A 21,909-nucleotide genomic window follows, 5' to 3' on the forward strand; every position below is an offset into this window, starting at 1 on the left:
CAGTTGGGTGAGCGTCCGAATTCGGCTCAGGTCATGATCTCACAGTTTATAAATTCGAGCCCACACCGGGCTCTGTGCTGACAGCTCGGAGCCTGGAGTCCGCTTCAGATTCTGTCTCTCCCTCTCTCTCTGCCCCTCTCCCACTCATGCTCTGTCTCTCTCAAAAATAAATAAACATTAAAAAAAATTTTTTTAAATAAAAAATAAATACATATACCCCAAATAATGGTTTTTTAAAAGTAAAGTGCTGGGGCACCTGGCTGGCACAGTCAGTGGACCATTCGACTTTTGATCTCCAGATGGTGGTTCGAGCCCCACAATGGGTGTAGAGATTACTTAAAAATATAATCTTGGGGCACCTGAGTGGCTCAGTCAGTTAAGCACCCAAGTCTTGATTTGGGCTCAGGTCATGACCTCATGGATGGTGAGTTCAAGGCCCAAATCGGGCTCCAGGTGGCCTCCACATGGAGCCTGCCTGGGATTCTCTCTCTCCCTCTCTTTCTGCCCCTCTCCCACTTGCCCACAGGTGCTCTCTCTCTCTCTCTCAAAATAAAATAAACTTCTTAAAACATTTCTTAAAATATTTCTTTATTTAAAAAAATAAAAAAAATAAAATCTTTATAAAAATTAAAAACTAAAAATTAGATTAAAAATTTTTAATAAAAATCTAAAAAATAAAGTGCTTTCTGCTTCACCATCATTATCACCTCCATAAACTGTTAAGGCTATCTTTTGCCCAATTATCTAAAGCACCCAGAACTGATTAAAACCTCTTGACAGTAAGATCAGATGAGAAGCCAAAGTTCACTGGAACTCTACTATTACCAGCACTGGTCTCTCTTAAGTCAGTTTTTTTTTTTTTTTTTTTTTTTTTTTTTGTTAGGCTCTCGAAACCTTAAATAAACAAATCCAACAGCCAGTGAAAACTGACACGCCCAGAAACTCCCAGAAACTCCCAGCGAAACATTTACTTCACAGTTCACAATAGACAGTCCTATTCCATCTACAGGTGGCCTTGCCTGGAGCTAAAGGTCAAAAGAAAACAGTCCTTAACACCTTCACACTTTTTCAGGGTGGGAGGGAAGGAGGAGGAAAAAGAGAACAAGCAGGCTTCAAGGAGAGTTCAGGAACACAGGAACCCTACCACACCTGCTGATTTTCAAAAGAGTTTCGTTGTGGCTCCTTAACCAGAAGAAAATCTCATCTACGTTTCTTCAAATCAGACAACACAGAACACCAGAGCTAAAGAGGCCTTCGAGATGAGCCATGTCTTTATCCCTCCCCTGACCAGCAGAACCCAACCTGAGCCCTCTTTACTCCACTCCCCCGGTCCAGAACACATCTACCCTGGAACCCGTGTCCAGGATTCACACCTCCCCTTCACGGCAAAACTTCAATCTGCTCCAGGAAACCTATGATGGGGGTTTCTGAGGATGCTCCCAACAGCATTCTAACAGGACTTCTGAGAAATAAAGTCTCACTGCAGACATCTCTAAAGACAGGTCAGGTATCAGGAACACCTATTTCCGAGATATTAACACATACTCGTACGAATAACAGTACAGTATACACAAAAAGGGAATCGCTCCAGTCTCTCTCTGCTTCACGGAAGTATCTCTTAGGTAAGTATCCATGCAGAATCAGTCACTGTAATTTGCTAGGCTGTTATCCATGGAAGAAGTTTAAACATATGCCACTTGCTATGACTCCAAAACACCACTGCCAATCCTGAGCCAAGAGACAGCAAGCATCCCGCCCAAGTGTTTCCCTCCAAAATGACAAGAAGGAAAATAGAAGGGGAGGGGAGAGGTGTTTTGTTTTGCAAAAGCCAAGTCCTTTCTGCACAATTCTTTAGAAGCCATTTGGTTTCAGGGCCTAGGTACACTTCTTTAAAACAGAAATCTGATTTTCACCTCGTAGTGAAACAATTTCCAGTTATCATACCACCTTCTCAGAGGTCTGAGCAAAACATGAGAGCACAACTTTTGCAACATATACAGACAATAATTCTAAGAACAGAGTTTCACAAAGCACTCAAAGTCAAATTTAGAGACAGAAACCTGGGGGGTTAATAAAATACCAGACATATGCTCTTTTTTTTTTTTTTTTTTAACAACACTTACCCATTCTTCGACATTGGGGGGTTGCTCATCATAAATATGTTCCTTGTCCCACAAAATATTCGACTTGTCATACCGGTCCATCTTACTTCGAGTTTTCACAGCAAAGAAAATTATTAAAGCGAAAGCCACAATAACCATGAATCCCAGGACAATGGCAATTGCCTAAAAAGAGATTAAAGATATTGACACAGTTAGATTTCAATTGTTTACTTTATCCTAATGCACTATCCAAAAATACCTAAGGCCCTGCACTTATACATCTGTGGTGTGATATAAAACTGATACAAATAGTTACATTTTAGAAATATAAAACGTAGCCCATGTCAGTTGGGCGGAGGCTAGCAATACATATGTGACTTGATTCAATACTCAGAACAGGCTTTTTTGTTGGCCTTTTTACCAACAGATGAAAATGGCCAGTAAATTAACTCAATCACTGGTATACTTCTAAAGGGCTTTAAATTTTTTTTTTTAATGTTTATTTATTTTGAGAAAGAGACAGAGTGTGAGCAGGAGAGGGGCAAAGAGAGAGGGAGACACAGAATCCGAAGCAGACTCCAGGCTCTGAGCTGTCGGCACAGAGCCCGACACGGGCCTCGAACTCAGGAGCTGTGAGATCATGACCTGAGCCGAAGTCGGCAGCTTAACCGACGGAGTCACCCAGGCGCCCCTCTCAGAAGTAGCTTTAAATACCCAATCATGTTTATAATCTTGTTCATAACACATGCTCGGCAAATCTTTTTATACTGAATGTAACTTCCAGTCTATAGAGGATCTACCTTACCATAAATTATGCAGACATGATCTAACCAAGCTATAAATTAGAGAAAATGATTCATTTAGTCTGGCAGGTGGTTTCTGTTGGGAGTCTTCTGTGCATTTATAAGAAAGGGCCCTGTGACAAGGAATCCCTCCCCGTGACAGTTCTCCCAGCGTCTGATAAGCATGTTGAATGGTCCACTGGCCTGCAGACGCTTGAAATTAGGCAGGAACCTGGACCCTGGCCTGGATTCTGCTAATGGGTAACAAGTGGGTCTCTTTGCAGACATCCAACAGTGATATCCTTTTTCAGTGAATACAAGTTTGGGGCATTCAGAGGACTAAGAGAGACGGGGGGGTGTGGTAAGATAGGAATATCAGCCCTCAGCTCTATTTACCAGACATACATTTGCAAGTCAACAAACATTCTGAAAACCTACATTTGGGGTGAAAACATTTCAGTCTTCAAAATAATGATAGCTACTGGAGATGATCTAACCCCAAAAGAGTGACTCATTCAGGTAAAAGAATGAGAATTACTGAGTCAGTGTAAGGAGGGGGAAAACAAAACAAAAAGTAAGGGAAAAAAAGGTAAGAAATCCATCAGGAAAAAAAGATTAGCAACTTCACACCCATCAGCATGGACAGAATCAAGCAGACAAAACACAATGTTGGTGACGATGCGCAGAAATTGCAATCATCATACGTTTCTAGTAAATGTAAAACAGTGCAACCTGTTGGGAAAACAGTTCCTCAAGAGATTAAACACAGAGACACTGTCCATGAGTGGCTCAGTCAGTTAAGTGTCTGACTCTTGATTTCAACTCAGATCATGTTCGTTGAGATATAGCCCCGTGTTGGGCTTTGAGATGACAGTGTGGAGCCTGCATGGGATTCTCTCTCTCTTTCTAAATAAATAAACATTAAAAAAAAAAAAAAAAAAGAAAAAAAGGCCCAGAGACAACATAAGACCTAGCAATTCTATCCCTAGGTACATACTCAAGAGAAACTAAAACATGAGTTCACCTAAGAACTTGTACACAAATGTTCAGAGCATTATTCCAAACAATCAATGTGAAAACATCCCAAATATCCATCAACTGATGCATGGATAAACAATGATACAGGCATACAATCGACTGTTACTCGGCAACAAAAAGGAATTGACACAACATGCTATATAACATGGATGAACCTTGAGAATTTTACATTGATGTGAACTGGAAGGAGCCAATCACGGGTACACCCGGCTGGCTCGTTCAGGGGAGTATATGACTCTTGATCCCAGGGTCTTGAGTTCAAGCCCTACATTGGGTGTAGAGATTAAATAAAACTTTAAAAAAAGAAAGAAGGTTGGGTGCCTGAGTGGTTCATTTGGTTAAGCCTCCAACTTTGGCTCAGGTAATGATCACGGGGTCTGTGAGTTCAAGCCCCACATCAGGGTCTCTGCTATCAGGGGAGAGCTCGCCTCAGATCCTTCTGTTCTCCCTCTTTCTGCCCCTCCCCCACTAACATTTTTTTTTTCTCTCTCTAACATCAACTTTAAATAAATAAGGTCTTAAAAAAAGCCAATCACAAAAGACCTCATATTGTGTGACTCTATATATGAACTATCCAGAATAGGCAAAACTATAGAATAGGATTAGCGGTTGCCTTGGTCTGGGAAGGGTTAGAGAAATGAGAAATTACCGCTAATTGTGTTATGGGGTTTCTTTCAGGGATAGCGAAAATGTTCTAAAACTGATTATGGGGATGGACACACAACTCTGAATATACTAAAAATTACTGAACCAAACTTTAAATGGATGAACTATCTGGTATTAAAAATATCATAATAATGACACCAGACCCTCTCCAGATTCTGACTTCAAAGGAAGTGAAGCCTTGTCATAAATACCTTTTAAAAGGTCCCAAAGTGATTCTACTAAGCCTCCCAAAAGCCTCTACCCAAAGCAGGGCAGGGAGGAAACCACCCATACCTCTTGGGCATCTACCACACAGTAGTGATACAAATACTGATCCACGTAGAGTCCACTAGCTGCAGGTGTGTAAAACTGGTTGCAGATGGCATATATCTGTGAACTGTATAGTGACCCAGAAGCCTGGGCAGTTGGATTGACTCCCATTATGTAGACAATTGTGGCAATAAACATCATGATGCCCAGGATAGCACTCAGTATTATCACGGTCAAGTAGTATCTTCTCGTTCTAGAGATTTCAGATCTGATAACGCTGGTAACAAATATCACCAACGCAGCAATGAAACAGAAGGCCACCATGGCCAGGAGGAAGCCCTTTGCGGCTCTTGGATCTGTGTAGCCTCCGTAGCCATAGCCGTAGCCATAACCATAGCCGTAGCCGGTTCCGTAGGTACCAAAGCCACTTCCGTAAGGGTAGCCTATACCACCTCCTATTAAGCCAGTTCCATAGCCTCTATCCCAGGCAAGGGTGGAGGCGACACAGGCAAATATGGCAATGCACATCACGATAACAAGCATAGACAGAATCCGAATCACTCCTGGAGGAGAGGTCCATTTGTAGAAGTGAAGAATTTCATCTTCCGGGTAAAAAGAATAGGCCGGCTGGGACAGCATTGGTCGAACGTGCATGTCTCCACCATACATATCATTGCTTGGTGCATAATGATTGGGTTTGCTGAAATACGCATGAAAACAGTTTCAAGTTAGTATCGTTTGGAGGTAAGTAGAAAGAACATATCGTGTACTTGGAATAATTTAAACTATCCATTGGCAAATAAAACTATTATTAGTACCACCCCACTACAAGCAACAACACTTTATGCCTCCCCCCACCCCCTGCCGCAAATTCAAATGCCAACACCTTAAACTCCAATGTGATGCTATTAGGAGGTGGCCTAATTAGGTAAAGAGATGGAGCCCTCATGAATGGAAACAGTGCCTTTACAAAAGAGACTCCTTCTACCTTGCGAGGGGATACAACCACAAGCTGGCAGTCTGCAACCCAGAAGACGGACTTCACTAGAACCTGACCACAATGGCACCTGATCTTGGACTTTCAGCCTCCAGAACTGTGAGAGATAAATTATGTTGTTTATAAGTCACCCAGTCTGCACTGTTGTTTATAAGTCACGAAGTCGGTTAAGCGGCCGACTTCAGCTCAGGTCATGATCTCGAGGTGAGTGTGAGCCCCGCATCGGGTTCTGTGCTGACAGCTCAGAGCCTGGAGCCTGCTTCGGATTCTGTGGCTCCCTCTCTCTCCGCCCCTCCCTCACTCATGCTCGCGCGCTCGCTCTCTCTCTCTCTCTCAAAAATAAACATTAAAAAAAAATTTTAATAGAAAAAATAAGTCACCCAGTCTGTACTACTTTGTTATAGCAGTCTGAAGCTACTGAGACACCCAGTGAACAGTAAAAGTTTCTGTGCATCAGAATCCCCTGGAGGGCTTGTTAAAACAAAGACTGTTGGTCCCCAACCCCAAGGTGCTGATTCTGCAGGAAGGACAAGCTGCTGCTCGTGCAGCCAGTCTGAGAAACATGCACTGAGAATGACCACTCTAAGGAGTGGATTTCTATGGAGTAGAGGTTCTCAAATTTTTGACATATTAGAATCACCTGGGGAGTGGGTACAATCCCTAGACAGAGCATTCCACACCAGTTAAACTGTAATTCCTGGGGAGGGAAGCCCAAGCAGTTTAGAATAAGGATGTCAACCCTACTGCTTGTGGAATTTGAGACCAGTGCATTCAAACAGGACACCGAAGGTGGCCTACCCAGGGTCATGTCCAATTCCTGGCAGCTTCACTCTCCTACCTGAGAAGGCACATTCATTCATTTATTCACATGATAGCTATTAACTGGAGCCACCAGGGTGATGTGCGCTGGGCACTACGCTAGATACTGAGGATACAACAACGAACAGCAATGTCTCAATCCAGACCCCTCAAAGGTTAGTTATGGTTAAGAGCTACGAAGTAAATCAAATATGCAAAGAGGACTCATCAAGGTGATGTCTAATTAGATCTTTATAAAGACACTTTGCAGGGGTGCCTGGGTGGCTCAGTCAGTTGAGTGTCCGACTCTTGATTTTGGCTCACGTCATGATCCCAGGTCGTGGGATTGAGTCCCATATCGGGCTCTGTGCTGATCATGGAGCCTGTTTAGGATTCTCTCTCTCTCTCTCTCTCTCTCTCTCTGTCTCTGTCTCTCTCTCCCTCTACCCATCTCCCCTGCTCTCGCCCTCTCTCTCAAAACAAAAAACAAAAAACAAAACAACTACTTTGCAAACTTCAGTAATACAATCATAAACATCACGGGAGACAGGCACACTGATCTGTGGACACGCTGAATGTAAGAAATGTGGGTCCTGCAGGAACAAAATTCAATTGCTCAACTGACCTCACCCCCTTTTGTTTTTGCCATTATTTCCTTGGTCCACTTCTCTCATTGCAAAGCAAGATATCTTACTACTGGGTGCTGCTAACCACTTGAATGCAAGGAAATGCAAACTAGAAAGAACACTGATAAGATGGTCTTTGAAAACGTCACATATGAAAACTCCATAACTCATTCTACTTGGATATTTGGGATGTCTCCATCTGGGGCTGTTGTGAACAATGTAGCTCTGAACACGATTGAGCATGTGCCCTCATACACAAAAGCACTTATTCTTTTCTTTTTTAAAATAATTTTTAACATTTTTATTTGTCTTTGAGAGACAAAGGATGAGCGGGGGAGGAAAAGAGAGAGAGGGAGACACAGAATTCAAAGCAGGCTCTAGGCTCTAAGTTGTGAGCACAGACTCTGACTCAGGGCCCGAACCCATGAATCGTGAGATCATGACCTGAGCCAAAGTCCGACGCTTAACAGACTAAGCCACCCAGGCACCCCTGAAAAGCACTTATTTTTCTAAGGTATATACCCAGGAGAATTTTTTTTTTTTAATTTTTTTTTTCAACGTTTTTTATTTATTTTTGGGACAGAGAGAGACAGAGCATGAACGGGGGAGGGGCAGAGAGAGAGGGAGACACAGAATCGGAAACAGGCTCCAGGCTCTGAGCCATCAGCCCAGAGCCCGACGTGGGGCTCGAACCCACGGACCGCGAGATCGTGACCTGGCTGAAGTCGGACGCTTAACCGACTGCGCCACCCAGGCGCCCCTCCAGGAGAATTTTTGAGTCAAATTTTTCTTTTTTTAACTTCAGCTCTATAAGACAATGTCGAAGTGTTTTCCAAAATGATTATATCATTAAAAAATTATTTAAATATTTATTATTTATTTTTGAGAGAGAGAGAGAGCAAGCAGTGGAGGGGCAGAGAGAGAAGTAGACACAGAATCTGAAGCAGGTTCCAGGCTCTGACCTGTCATGGGGCTTGAACCCACAAACTGTGAGAACATGACCTGAACCAAAGTCGGACACTTAACTGACTGAGAAACCCAGGCACCCCCCCAAAATGATTATATCACTTAAAAAAAAGATGATTATACCACTTAAAATTCCATTAACGTTGTAACATTCACAGAAGCATTGCTGAGAATAACCCAAAACTGGAAACAGTGTAAATTTCTACCTAGAGTGGAACAGGTAACCGTAACATATCCACAGGATGGAACGCTACAGGGCTGTGTCTAATATGGCAGCCACTAGCCACACAATCCACTGAACACTGGAAATGTGGCCAGTCCAAACCGATCATAGTGTAAAAAAAGAAACGTAGCACCATCAAGAGAAAACCCAATATTAACTACGTACTTTGGGTGACAATGATTTGTCAATGAAGGTTCATCAATTATAACATGTGCGCCACCCTGAAGGGGGATACTGAGACAGGCAATGTATGTATAAGGGCAGGGGGAATATGGGAAATCTCTGTACCTTCCTCTCCATTTTGCTGTGAATGTAAAGCTGCTCTAAAAAATAACATCTAGTAATAACAAGGAATATAAACTGCCTCATGAGTCAGTGTTTACATCACATGTTGAAATAACAATTTAAATATACTGGGTTAAGCGAAATATTAATACGGTTAGAAAAAAAACAAAAAATTACATATATCATTCACATTTTATTTCTGCAGCATTGCTCTGAAGAAAAAAAAAAGGTTAAAAACAAGTAAAGCTAAAATGTACTGTTTAGATGTTTAAAAAAAAAAAAAAAGAAAGAGAGAATATCAAGTGATAATCATGTCAGAACGGTGGTTTCCAGGGGAAGGAGAGGAGACAAGGATGCTCTTGGAGGTGACCTACGTGATGATTTTGCTTTATCTTTATCTTACTCATCATCATCACATGTTCTGTGCCCTTTTCTGTGTGTGTGTTATATCTCACCCATGTTTATAGGGGCAATGTAATAGGAACACAACTCCTACTACAGTTATCAAAGACTTGAAGCTACAAACTACTTACAGGAAGAAATCCCTATCAAAGTCTGATAACAAATTTAAATTTTTTCACAGTTAAACCCCCAAATGAATAGGGATGCAAGAACCCTCAACTTTGCTTCTTGATTTTATTACTGGCAAGAATCACTCTAATGATGTGGATGGGGTGCCTGGGGAGCTCAGTCAGTTAAGTATCCAACTCTTGATCTTGGCTTAGGTCATGATCTCACAGTTTGTGAGTTCAAGCTCCACATCGGGCTCTGCGTTGATGGTGCGGAGCCTGCTTGGGATTCTGTCTCTCCTCTCTGCCCCTCCCCAACTTGTGCTCGCTCTCTCTCTCTCTCTCTCTCTCTCCCCCAAAAAATAAACTTAAAAAAAATTTTTTTAAAGAAAAAAAACTAACAATGTGGAAAACATTATGCCAAGTGAAAGAATCAGCCACTGAGGATCACATATTGTGTGATTACATTTGTATGAGATGTCCGACATGGAACAATCTAGAAAGAGAAAGTGGACTGCTGATGGCCTAGTACTAGAGGGAAATGAGGAATGACTGCTGATCGGGGTGATGAAAATGTTTTAAAATTGATGTGGTGACAGTTGCACAACTCTGTGAATATATTAAAAGTACTAAACTGTCCATTCTAAACGGGTGGATTATTTGGGGTGTGAACCGTATGTCAATAAAAGTTATTACTACAAAATTGACAAGGAGTCAAGTTTAGGGTTAGTCACCCAAACAGGGCATTAATAAAGAAGCTTCGCATCATTTGTGAAAAAACAAAAAGGAATAAATATACCCACAAATATAAGCTTAAACTATCTAGAAGCAAACGTTAGAAAGAGATAAGGGTGTCTGGGTGGCTCAGTCAGTTAAGTGTCTGACTCTTCATTTCAGCTCAGGTCATGATCCCAGGGTTGTGGGATCAAGCCTCAAGCTGGACTCTGCACTGAGTGTGGAACCTGCTTGGGATTCTCTCTCTCCCTCTCACTCGTTCTCTTTTTCTCCCTTGCCCACTCACGTGTGCACGTGCTCTCTCTTGCAAAGAAAGAAAGGAAATAAGGAAAAAAAGGAAGGGAAGGGAAGGGAAGGGAAGGGAAGGGAAGGGAAGGGAAGGGAAGGGAAGGGAAGGGAAGGGAAGGGAAGGGAAGGGAAAGGAGGGAGGGAGGGAGGGAGGGAGGGAGGGAGGGAGGGAGGGAGGAAGGAAGGAAGGAAGGAAGGAAGGAAGGAAGGAAGGAAGGAAAGAAGGGAAGGAAGGGAAGAAAGAAGGAACAGGTGACAATAGTTGCCTCTGCAGAGAAAAACTATCATCCTGGAAGTTAAGCGGCAGAGGGAAACTTTCACTTAATAACCTTTGTTTCAACTTAAATTTATAAACACATACATATTTTTTAATGTTTATTTACTTTTGAGACAGAGAGAGAGACAGCGTTGAGTAGCAAGACACAGAATCTGAAGCAGGCTCCAGGCTCTGAGCTGTCAGCACAGAACCTGACTCAGGACTCGAACCCACAAACTGTGAGATCATGACCTGAGCTGAAGTTGGACGCTTAACCGACTGAGCCACCCAGGGGCCCCTAAACAGACATTTTTAACAGCAAACACTTAACAGATGAAAATTTCAACTATACATATTTTTTACATGTGACAGTTTAAAAAAAAAAAAAAAACAACTGAAGAATTACTTACAATTCATCAGGTCTATAAGGAGGTGGACTTTCAAAAGGCCTCGATGACATGGCTGATACCAAGGATCACCTGATCTTCAGGATGAGCACTGCCCCGTAGCTTCCAAGATAAGGCAATCTAAGCAACGTAAGTAGGGTAAGGGTGTTACTACTGAGCTCAGAGTTTCCTTGCATTGCTAAAAAAACTAATGAGACCAATCTCAAGTAACTTGTCACACCATGATTATTTCTCTTGTCCTTCTCACTGCCATCTTTATACAATGGATCATTAATTCCTTGAGTACAGGAAATCACTAAGCATAGCAATCATTCAGCCTGGTCGTCCTCACAGCACCAAGCACCAAGCACTGCATATCACTGGCTTACAAATATTAACTTTCATTGCTAAGTTGTAGTAATAAAAATTTCACAAAGCTTTTATAGCACAGGTAAAAATTGGTAATTTTCTACTGGCACAAAAACAGACACTCAGATCAATGGAACAGAATAGAGAACTGAGAAATGGACCCACAAACATGTGGCCAACTAATCTTTGACAAAGCAGGAAACAATATCCAGTGGAATAAAGGCAGTCTCTTCAGCAAGTGGTGCTGGGAAATGCACCTGGACCACTTTCTTACACCATACACAAAAATAAATTCAAAATGGATGAAAGACCTAAATGGAAGACAGGAAGCCAACAAAATCCTTGAGGAGAAAGCAGGCAACAACCTCTTGACCTCGGCCGCAGCAACTTCTTACTCAACACGTCTCCGGAGGCAAGGGAAACAAAAGCAAAAATGAACTATTGGGACCTCATCGAAATAAAAAGCTTCTGCACAGCGAAGGAAACAATCAGCAAAACTAAAAGGCAATGGACGGAATGGGAGAAGATGCTTGCAAATGACCTATCAGATAAAGGGTTAGTATCCAAAATCTATAGAGAACTTACCAAACCCCACACCCAAAAAACAAATAATACAGTGAGGAAATGGGCAAAAGACATGAATAGACACTTCTCCAAAGAAGACATCCAGATGGCCAACTGACACATTAAAAAATGCTCAATGTCACTCATTATCAGGGAAATACAAATCAAAACCACAATGAGACACCACCTCACACCTTTCAGAATGGCTAACATGAACAACTCAGGCAACAACAGATGTTGGCGAGGATGTGGAGAAAGAGGATCTCTTTTGCACTGTTGGTGGGAATGCAAGATGATGCAGCCACTCTGGAAAACAGAATGGAGGTTCCTCAAAAAATCAAAAACAGAACTACCCTACGACCCAGCAATTGCACTACTAGGTATTTATCCATGGGATACAGGTATGCTGTTTCAAAGGGGCACATGCACCCCAATGTTTATAGCAGCACTGTCAACAATAGCCACAGTGTGGAAAGAGCCCAAATGTCCATCAACGGATAAATGGATAAAGAAGATGTGGTGTGTGTGTGTATATATGTGTGTGTGTGTGTGTATATATATATATATATATACACACACACACACACATATATATATACACACACACAGAATGTAGTATTACTTGGCAATTAAAAAGAATGAAGTCTTGCCATTTGCAACTACGTGGATGGAATTGGAGGGTATTATGCTAAGCGAAATTAGAGAAAGACAAGTATCATATGACTTCACTCATATGAGGACTTTAAGATACAAAACAGATGAACCTAAGGGATGAAAAGCAAAAATAATACAAAAACAGGGAGGGGGACAAAACAGAAGAGACTCTTAAATATGGAGAACAGAGGGTTACTGGAGGGGTTGTGGGAGGGGGGATGGGCTAAATGGGTAAGGGGCATTCAGGAATCGACTCCTGAAATCATTGTTGCACTATATGCTAACTAACTTGGATGTAAATTATAAAATAAATTATAGAAAGAAAAAAAAATTGGTAATTTTCAAAACAGTCCCTTCCAAGAACAAGAAACATAAAAAAAAGAAAACTTCTTAAAACTTATTGTTTCATATTACTTTTGAAAGGCCATATCAGAAGAGAATGCATAGGAAAGTGGATACAGAGCTGCGTCTAGCACATACTAGTCCCTCAATGTTGAAACGTAATCTGGTTTAAAAGTATGCCTTTATCACTACCAATTATTACACAATACATCTATGGATGGTAGGATTGTGGACACTTTTTCCTTTTCATTTTCCAAGTCTTCAAAATTGCACATAATGTTTACAAAAAGGGAGGAAACATTAATTATGTGTTATATTAAAGAGTCTTCTGCCCTACGAGAAAAGCAGTATGATTTTGTTCTAAAATTCCTCAGAGCACAATCCCGACATACCTGAGAGGCAATTTCATTCAATCGACAAGTACTTATTAAGTGTCTACACTACACCATGGGAGTCTGTGGAAGTACTACAGAAGGTCACACACAATGAAAAAAGCAACCACAACAGGCAGTTATCGAGTTACTAGGGTTGACTACATGATCGAGCCCAAGACGGGGCCAAGCAGAGAAGAAAGACTAAGACCCGAAGAAGGAGGGCAGGAAGTGGGAGTGGGAGGGGTCACTTGAGCAAGATCTACAATCTGAGTATATTCAAGGGTCTAGTATTGTTTTTCCTTTCCAAAAAAGCAAGTGCAAATAAGGTATTATGTTAGTCAAGTAAATAAATTCAAACTCTCTAAATTTTGTTCTTTAATATCAATGGCAACTATCTTCCACATCCTTAAGGACAGTCAATTCCACATTTCTCAGAAGAAAATAATGCCCAAACGTACATCAGCTAAAAAACCTTAAAGACAGAAATAGAGTGAATGTTAGGAACACCAACACCATTAGCATGATTTTCCAAACACAGTGAGGGAAGACTTCACTAATGTTTTTCCTTTAAAAAACTTTTTACTGAAGTATTCACATACAAAAAGGTACACAAATCCTAAGCATAGAGAGACCTATAACTAGCACCCAAATGTACATAAAAATGGGCAATTGAGGCCACTAGCACGTTACAGTGTTATGGGAGAGTGAAAGTCCAGATTGGCTTAACGGATGTTCAGAAAAATAATATTAAGAAAAACGGAATTTAAACACTATTTAATGTAGGACTCTAGTTGTGAAACTGAATGTCAAATACTGACAAACTGACCTTCGAGGATTCTTACCCCTTTAATAGCCAGGGTTTACTCCTTCAAGACGAGGCCAAAAATTCCAGGCTCCACGGCAGGGTAGATTTTTGTTTTGCTTTGGCTTTTTTAAGTATCCTCTATGCCCAATGAAGGGCGTGAAGCCAGGACCCTGGAGATCAAGAGTCACATTTTCTACCGACTGAGCCAGCGAGGCGCCCCCTCCATGGTAGTTTTTGAAACTTCTAAATTAATCCAGTCTCAGGCGGAAGTTTACATTTTGTCAGAAACGGTGACAACAAAAATCCCTTTCCAAACTGCCATTTTCTGGATTCAGAGTTCTGTTATCAAATATCCTCTGATACCAGAGATTTTACATTGTGAAGCAAATAATTTTAGGAAGTTTATCAAGGACAAATCATGGCATATCAACTTCATTTACTTTTTTGAGAAGGTCGCCAGATTGGTAGATGAAGCCTGAGGATCTTGAGCACATCCCTAAGCACAGACAGCACGCTCAGGCAGATGCCTCTGGGACTGAGAAACAGAATCTAAATAGGATGAAAGAATGGAGCGTTTAGTTCCCCTAGAGGTTTTAACAGCTCACAATCAGAAAGGACAAATTCTACTTCTCTTCCTTGAACTTTACTACCCCCCTAGGCCAAAGGGCTGGGGACAAACTTGACCTCTAGGGTGTTATAATTAAGATAATATATTAAGGAAGATGATCAAAACCATTCACAGCAAGATGGGTACCTTGAAGGTGAGAAAATTCAGTGTTTGGGCATTTTAGGTACTTTGTCTCCATTTTCAAATATTAGTGGCATGAATAAATCACTTTACAAATGTAGACTCAATTTTTATTTTATTAAAAAAAATTTTTTTAGGTTTATTTATTTTAAGAGAAAGAGCACCTGTGCACATACAAGTGGGGTAGGTGCAGAGAGAGAGGGAGAGAGAATTCCAAGCAGGGCTCCACACTATCAGTGCAGAGCCCGATGCGGGGTTTGAACACATTAACCGTGAGATCATGACCTGAGCTGAGATCAAGAGTCGGGCCACTCAAGCACCCCTAGACTCAATTTCTGGAAGTGTGTTTCCTTGGGGAGAATTTCATCAAAGTTAACAAGCCATCCCGAACTTTGGCAGTAGGCACAGACAGTGCTTAGATCTAGGAATGATACAGTTATGAAAAAGAAACAAACCTCTGCACAACCTTGAAATGTGTACATCATGTTCCAAGCAGATGCCTCTCCAGGAGGTGACTAAGAGTGTTAAAGAACTAGGGGCGCCTGGGTGGCGCAGTCGGTTAAGCGTCCGACTTCAGCCAGGTCACGATCTCGCAGTCCGGGAGTTCGAGCCCCGCGTCAGGCTCTGGGCTGATGGCTCAGAGCCTGGAGCCTGTTTCCGATTCTGTGTCTCCCTCTCTCTCTGCCCCTCCCCCGTTCATGCTCTGTCTCTCTCTGTCCCAAAAATAAATAAACGTTGAAAAAAAAAATTAAAAAAAAAAAAAGTGTTAAAGAACTAGAAAAACCATGTCTTAAGACAAATGATTGATAAAACAGGAAATGTTTGGCCTGGACCAATCAACATTAGAAGGACCACTCCAGCAGCCTTCAAATACCTGCACAGCTGTCTTTGTAGTCCTACAAACCATTCTTTGAAGAAAAGATACCACAGGGTCAGATTTCATGTCAATGTTAGGAAGCCTCTCCCTTACCCTGACTTCACACACCCTTCAAAAATAACAAATAACAATGTGATCTCAAGCCATGTATGCAAAGCTTAAGTTGTTTGATATTGTAGGGGGACTGGACTGGAGGAATTCTAATGTCTCCTTCAAGGCAGTCGGGACTGTGCTTTAAGGCCACAGCTAAAGAAAAAAAGGACCAAGAAGAGACTGTTTACCCAACGCCCAGCACAACAATATTCACGTTATCTGCTCAGTAAAAGTATGTTGAGTGAGGGGCTCCTGGGTGGCGCAGTCGGTTAAGCGTCCGACTTCAGCCAGGTCACGATCTCGCGGTCCGGGAGTTCGAGCCCCGCGTCAGGCTCTGGGCTGATGGCTCGGAGCCTGGAGCCTGTTTCCGATTCTGTGTCTCCCTCTCTCTCTGCCCCTCCCCCGTTCATGCTTTGTCTCTCTCTGTCCCAAAAATAAACAAACATTGAAAAAAAAAAAAATTTAAAAAAAAAAAAAAAAAGTATGTTGAGTGAAGGACAAAATGAATGAAAAGGACACAGGATCTGGCCTAAGGGGCTCATCGGTCACCATCACAGAACCCGTACCATGTGAATGATAGGGACATAAATCAAACAGCTGAGTAAAAGTCGAAAGCATAAGGCAAACAGCAGAGTCTTACAAAATATGTTAAAGCTGATTAATGTTAAAATATTTAAATAGTTCTCCCCTTGAAAATGGTTAGTGGCCAAAGCTGTCTTCATAGAAACCTAAGCATAAGAGGAAGAAGAGAAAGCCTGAAAATGCTATCCCCCTGAAAAATTCTTTGAAGTAACTGTCAGTAAGTGAAAGATAAACTTTATCATATTTAAGGAGAGCCTATTCCTTTTCAATCATATGCAGCAAGAGTTAATTTGCCTTTAAGAAGTTTTTAAAAATTGTGCCTGGTATTAAATTATTATATTTTGGCCTACAATTAGTAAACTGTCTAAAATTTTAAAATTAGGCATATTTTGAAACAGACTAGCTCTGTATCAGAAGTGGTATTTTTAGTAAGATCTACAGATGATTTTTTTAAGTTTATTTATTTTGCAAGAGAGAGAGAAAGAGAGGGAGAGAGAAAGAGAGAAAACACAGCGAAACGAGGCGGGGGTGGGGGGTGGGAAAGAATCCCAAGCTGTCTCCGCACTAATGCAGAGCTCCATCCCATGAACTGTGAGATCATGACCTGAGCCGAAATCAAGAGTCGCCCACTCAACCAATTGAGCTACTCAGGCACCCCGCTCCAGATGATTTAAAAACAAAAACAAAAACTTTTTTTAACGTCCATTTATTTTTGAGAGAGAGAGTGAGAATGTGGAGGGGCAGAGAGAGAGGGAGACACAGAATCGGAAGTAGGCTGCAGTCTCCAAGCTGTCAGCACAGAGCCCAATGAGAGGCTCGAATCCATGAAATCTAGAGATCATGACCTGGGCTGAAGTCAGACACATAACCAACTGAACCACCCAGGTGCCCCTACAGGTGATTTAAAAAAAATTTTTTTGGGGGGGCGCCTGGGTGGCTCAGTCGGTTAAGCATCCGACTTCGGCTCAGGTCATGATTTCGCGGTCCGTGGGTTCGAGCACCGCGTCGGGCTCTGTGCTGACAGCTCAGAGCCCGGAGCCTGTTTCAGATTCTGTGAATCCCTCTCTCTGACCCTCCCCCATTCATGCTCTGTCTCTCTCTTCTCAAAAATAAATAAAGATTAAAAAAAATTTTTTTTTAAATTTTTTTAACGTTTATTTATTATTGAGAGACAGAGACACAGCGTGAGCAGGGAGGGGCAGAGAGAGAGGGAGACACAGAATCCGAAGCAGGCTCCAGGCTCTGAGCTGTCAGCACAGAGCCCAACGTGGGGCTCGAACTCACAAACCGCGAGATCATGACCTGAGCTGAAGTCGGACGCTCAACCGACTGAGCCACCCAGGCACTCCCCCTTCCAGGTGATTTTTAAGCACACCATGTATTTTGAGCATCACTGCCTCAATTAAAGGCATCAACCCAAGGAGGGCCTTGATCTTGTCAGTTTCCTGTCTATAATGTCTAGATCTGTACATGGTGGGAACTAGCTGTCCAGCTTTCAACTCAAATGTCACCTCTTCAGAAGCTCCTTCCCTGCTATTCACTCCACCCACCAAGCCCGTTTTATTCTCAGAGCGAATTTCCCCCCTAATTATTATTTTTTCTTCTTTGTTATTTTTTAAATAATCTCCACCATCTCCACCTCAACTGGAACACCAGCCTTACAAGCACCCAGATGTCTGTCATGACCATCACTCTTCTTCCAGATCCCTACAGTCCCTGGTACAAAGGGATGGTCAATCAACATTTGATTTATAAAACCAACAACCCATATCAGAGTTGGGATTTCAATACAGCTGTGAATGCCTTCAAGTTCACAATGCTAACAGCCACTAAATATAATCCTTCACATTCAACCAAATTAGTTAAGTGTTTACAGTCTGAAGGAAAGGGAGAGTAAAGGGTCAAACATTTAACCATGGACATCATTTGTAGCTTGCTGAAAAACAGAATTCCAGGCCCCACATCTGACCTATGAATCAGAATCTATGTTAATAAGATCCCCAGGCAATTCGTACCATATTCGAGATTAGGAAGCACTAAATCACACAGCAGCTCTAAGCCTAGAAGCTAAAACAAAAAGGGTAACAAAAATCCTCATTGTCTTTTTACCCCAGTACATCCATAAATAATAACTTGGAAGAAAAAAGCCCACTAGGGAATCTAATCCAGTAAGCCTTAAAATGCAAGTGAAGAAAACTTCCCTTCTGGCAGGCTCCTAGGCAGGTGAAAGGTTTTCTATCAGTTAATTTGTGTGGTTAAAAGTAGTCTCCTAATTTTTAAAGGGCAGTAATTCCAACACTACCTTTAAAAGAAAACAAGAAGTTTATCTTCACATCAAACAAGATGTGGAAATATTCTATGAGACCATAGGGACCAGTCAAAGGTAGAGAGTTCCAGAAAAACCCCAGAGCGTTCTGGTGCTGGAATATCCAGGACTGCTGCTTGTCCAGTATACCTTCCCCGATTTGCTGAAGCAGGTTTCAAGCCACAAACTTTGCAACACGTTTCCCCTACCGGTGTTTCACCTTTAAAATGGAGTTCTAGTAAGACTTACCTTCCAGAGTTGATAGTATCATTAAAGGATACAAAGCACAGAACTCTTTTTAGCCCATCATTTCCCTGAACAGCCTGGAAGCTGCACAAATCTCGCCATCCTCCTCTCCATCATTTAACCAAAGAGGCACCTGGTAACTACAGAAATGCAGAACTACACAAAAAGGCGGTTTGGAGGAGACAACCATTACTGTGGCTCCACCATTTACGATGTCTATTTTTAAATACCAGAAAGAGAAAATATTCATTTGTACCGTGCCAGAGAAGCACTGTTATACTGGGAATTGACAGCTTGAGAAATCTACCTCCGCCTGGAAAGAACTAGCTTCCAATCACAGCGGGAATCACTCGAAGTGCCTTAAAAGGAAGGTTTCACCTTTTCCAGGGATCCCAATAATACACCTGTTGTGCGTGAGGGCCACACACTAACCTGGAAGGCTGCCTCTTCCCCCGCCCCGGGTCATTTCCCAAATGGGCAGTGTGCCCAGCCAGCCCGAGGATGCCGTGGCTTCTCGGGGTTAGTCGCTTCACCTGGGGCACAGGGGCTCGGAGGTGCTCCTCCAGCCCCAAGGAGCAGAGGCCATTTTGACCCCTCAACCCTGCTCTCCCCGCACACTTCCTCCGACGCAGGGAACATGTCGGCAGGCAGCACGCGCGCCGGCCCTTCCTCGGAGGTCTCTAAGCCCGCGGCAGTCCGTGTCCGTGCGCCCCGGCCGGTGCGCGCAGCGCGCGGTCAGCAGGGACCGCCCGGAGGCAGGTCCGCCCACCTGGCGGCGGCCTGCGGGTCACGGGTGAGGATCCCAAGCGCGAACAGCTTCCCTCGAAGTACAGCCTCGCTCGAAATTAAATCCCCGCCCCCAGGCTTAAATCGACGCGGGCTCGCACAGCTCGCACTAGCTGGATTCCAAAGAGCGGATCGGCCCACCCCAGGGCTCTAGGAATACTTCACGGATTAAACCCGTCACCCCTCTCCCCGCTCGGTACCCAAAGAGTGAACGGGGAGGAATCGATGAGGTCCCTCCCCGCCGCCGGGATCCAAGACCCCCGGTCTCCAGCCTTCACACTCAGGACCCCGAGGAGCCGGGCGCACGCCCCACTCCCTGAGGACCTCCCAGCTCTCCGTCCGGAGAGCCGCGCTCTGCGCTCCCTCAGTTCGGGAACCGCCCGCCCGCCCCCCTTTAAAGCGAGAAGGTGCCCGCGCCGCCTGGACTCGAGGAGCTGTAAGCGTTTCCGCCGAAAGAGCTGATCGGCGGCTCCAAGTGGCCCTTCGCTGGGGGAGGTAGCCGCCAAAGTAGCCCAGGGCTGCTCTCTCCGCGGACCCGCGCCCCTCCGGCTCCCGCCGGTCCCAGCCCAAAGGCGAAACCGCCACCGAAACTGGCGCCGGGCGTCCTCCCCCGCCGCGCCTCCCCTACCAGACCGGAGCCACGATCCCCTGGGGGACTCTGGGGCCACCGTGAGCCCCCGGCGCCGCGCCCAACTCCCATCTACTCACTGCAGCCCCGCACGACCCACCAAGGACCGCGGGAGCCAAGGAACGCGCTTACCTGGCGAGCGCACCTGACGAGGTGCGGGCCGCCCGCCAGCAGCCTGGGACTAGACTAAGAACTCTTTCGATCCTCCACCTCCACTCCTCCTCCACTCCTTCTTCTCCTCCTCCCCCCACTCCCCCACCCCTGCGGTCCTGCCCCCGGGCATGCGCACCACCGCCTGGCCGGTGCTGGAGGTCTGGGGCCGCGCACTGGCCAGTCTCACCTGTTACACCAAGCGCGGGCTCTTCGGCGCTCTGGCTAGCTTTCCCCGGAGTCCCGCGGCCTCCAGCCGGGGAAGGACAGGTCAGGGGTGTGGGTGGACGCCAGCGAGGAATTGTGTGTCGTGGCCGTCTCCTCCCTCGGTGACCCATTCACCTGAAACTCGGATGGGAGGGGGAAGGGAGCGGTGGAGAAGGAGGCGGGAGGAATCAGCCCTTCCCCGCACACCCTCCCAGCGATCCCAATTAAAGGCACAGCGCAGCTTTGGTGACCGAGGGCAGAGGAGGGGCCCCGGCTCCCAGAAGGTGGGGGTGGTCCTGGACCGCCCTGCGGCGCGCTCCGAGCTCCTCTGCTTGGGGTAGAACAGCCGACGAGAGGCGGAGGGAGGTCTGGAGGGGGACTGTTTTACTCTGAAGGAGGTCCCAGGGTGCTCACAAGCTGACACGAAAGGCATGTCCTTACCCAACAATTTTCTGTTCCTAAAATTTGGTTAAAATTTTGTTGGAAAGCAGCCAGAAATGGGAGATTTGCAAAAGTCACTTGTAAATTAAGGAACCGGTTCTGAATCTCTGGAGCCAGATAAAAGACCATTAACCAAAGTGTGGTAGGATCTCGTTGGTAAACTTGCTGTAAAAATAAAGTGCATGCGGTAGTGTACATGATTACCAGCTCAAGGTCCTTTGCACCCCCCCCCAAGGGATTTAAACTATTTTAATGTTTTTTTAGCTTTAAAAAAGGGGGGGTACGCCTGAATAGCTGAGTCCTTAAGCTTCTGACTTTGGCCTCGGTCATGATCTCACAGTTAGTAGGTTCGAGCCTGGAATAGGGCTCTGCACTGGCAGTGGGTAGCCGGCTTCGGATTTTCTCTCTGCCCTTCCCCCACTTGCACTGTCTCTGTCTCTCTCAAAAATGAATAAATTTTAAAAAGAATAAAAAATTAAAGGCCCTAGTTCTGTGTACTATGTTCTATTTCGTGATCTGGAGGCTGGTTCCAAAGGAGAGTTCACTTAGGAAAATTCATAGTCTACACAAAACTGTGTATCCTTTTATGTATGTATATAGCATATCTGTATCTATATATATTTTTAATTTAAGTTTATTTATTTTGAGAGACAGAGCCTGCAAGTGGGGAAGTGGCAGAGAGAATCCCAAGCAGACTCTGCCTTACCACTGCAGAGGCCACTGCAGGGCTTTACTCCATGAACCTGTGAGATTGTGACCTGAACCAAAGTCAGACCCTTAACTGAGTCACCCAGGCGCCCATCAATATATATATTTTTCAGTTATACTCCAG

At 43.9% G+C, this 21,909-nt stretch overlaps 1 protein-coding gene across 2 annotated transcripts in view; it reads right to left on the reverse strand.

Annotated features, from left to right (window-relative positions):
- The window catches only part of OCLN (occludin), a 58,236-nt gene extending 37,402 nt beyond the window's left edge, over window positions 1-20,834 (reverse strand). Inside the window, exons 1-4 of one of the 2 annotated variants that reach the window (XM_086699480.1) lie at window positions 20,620-20,834; window positions 10,931-11,047; window positions 4,862-5,537; window positions 2,124-2,285 (exon numbers count right to left, since the gene is read on the reverse strand). In XM_086699480.1, the coding sequence (XP_086555606.1) occupies window positions 2,124-2,285; window positions 4,862-5,537; window positions 10,931-10,980 (888 nt within the window). In that variant the 5' untranslated portion in view covers window positions 10,981-11,047; window positions 20,620-20,834. Of the gene's footprint in view, window positions 1-2,123; window positions 2,286-4,861; window positions 5,538-10,930; window positions 11,048-20,411; window positions 20,513-20,619 lie in introns of those variants that run through there. The other variant, XM_025924401.2, reaches the window with a different exon arrangement.
- Window positions 20,835-21,909: the final 1,075 nt, after the last annotated feature.

The sequence above is a fragment of the Puma concolor genome, chromosome A1, assembly GCF_028749965.1.
Source record: "Puma concolor isolate L17-30 chromosome A1, mPumCon1.1.hap2, whole genome shotgun sequence".
NCBI classification, from domain to species: domain Eukaryota; kingdom Metazoa; phylum Chordata; class Mammalia; order Carnivora; family Felidae; genus Puma; species Puma concolor.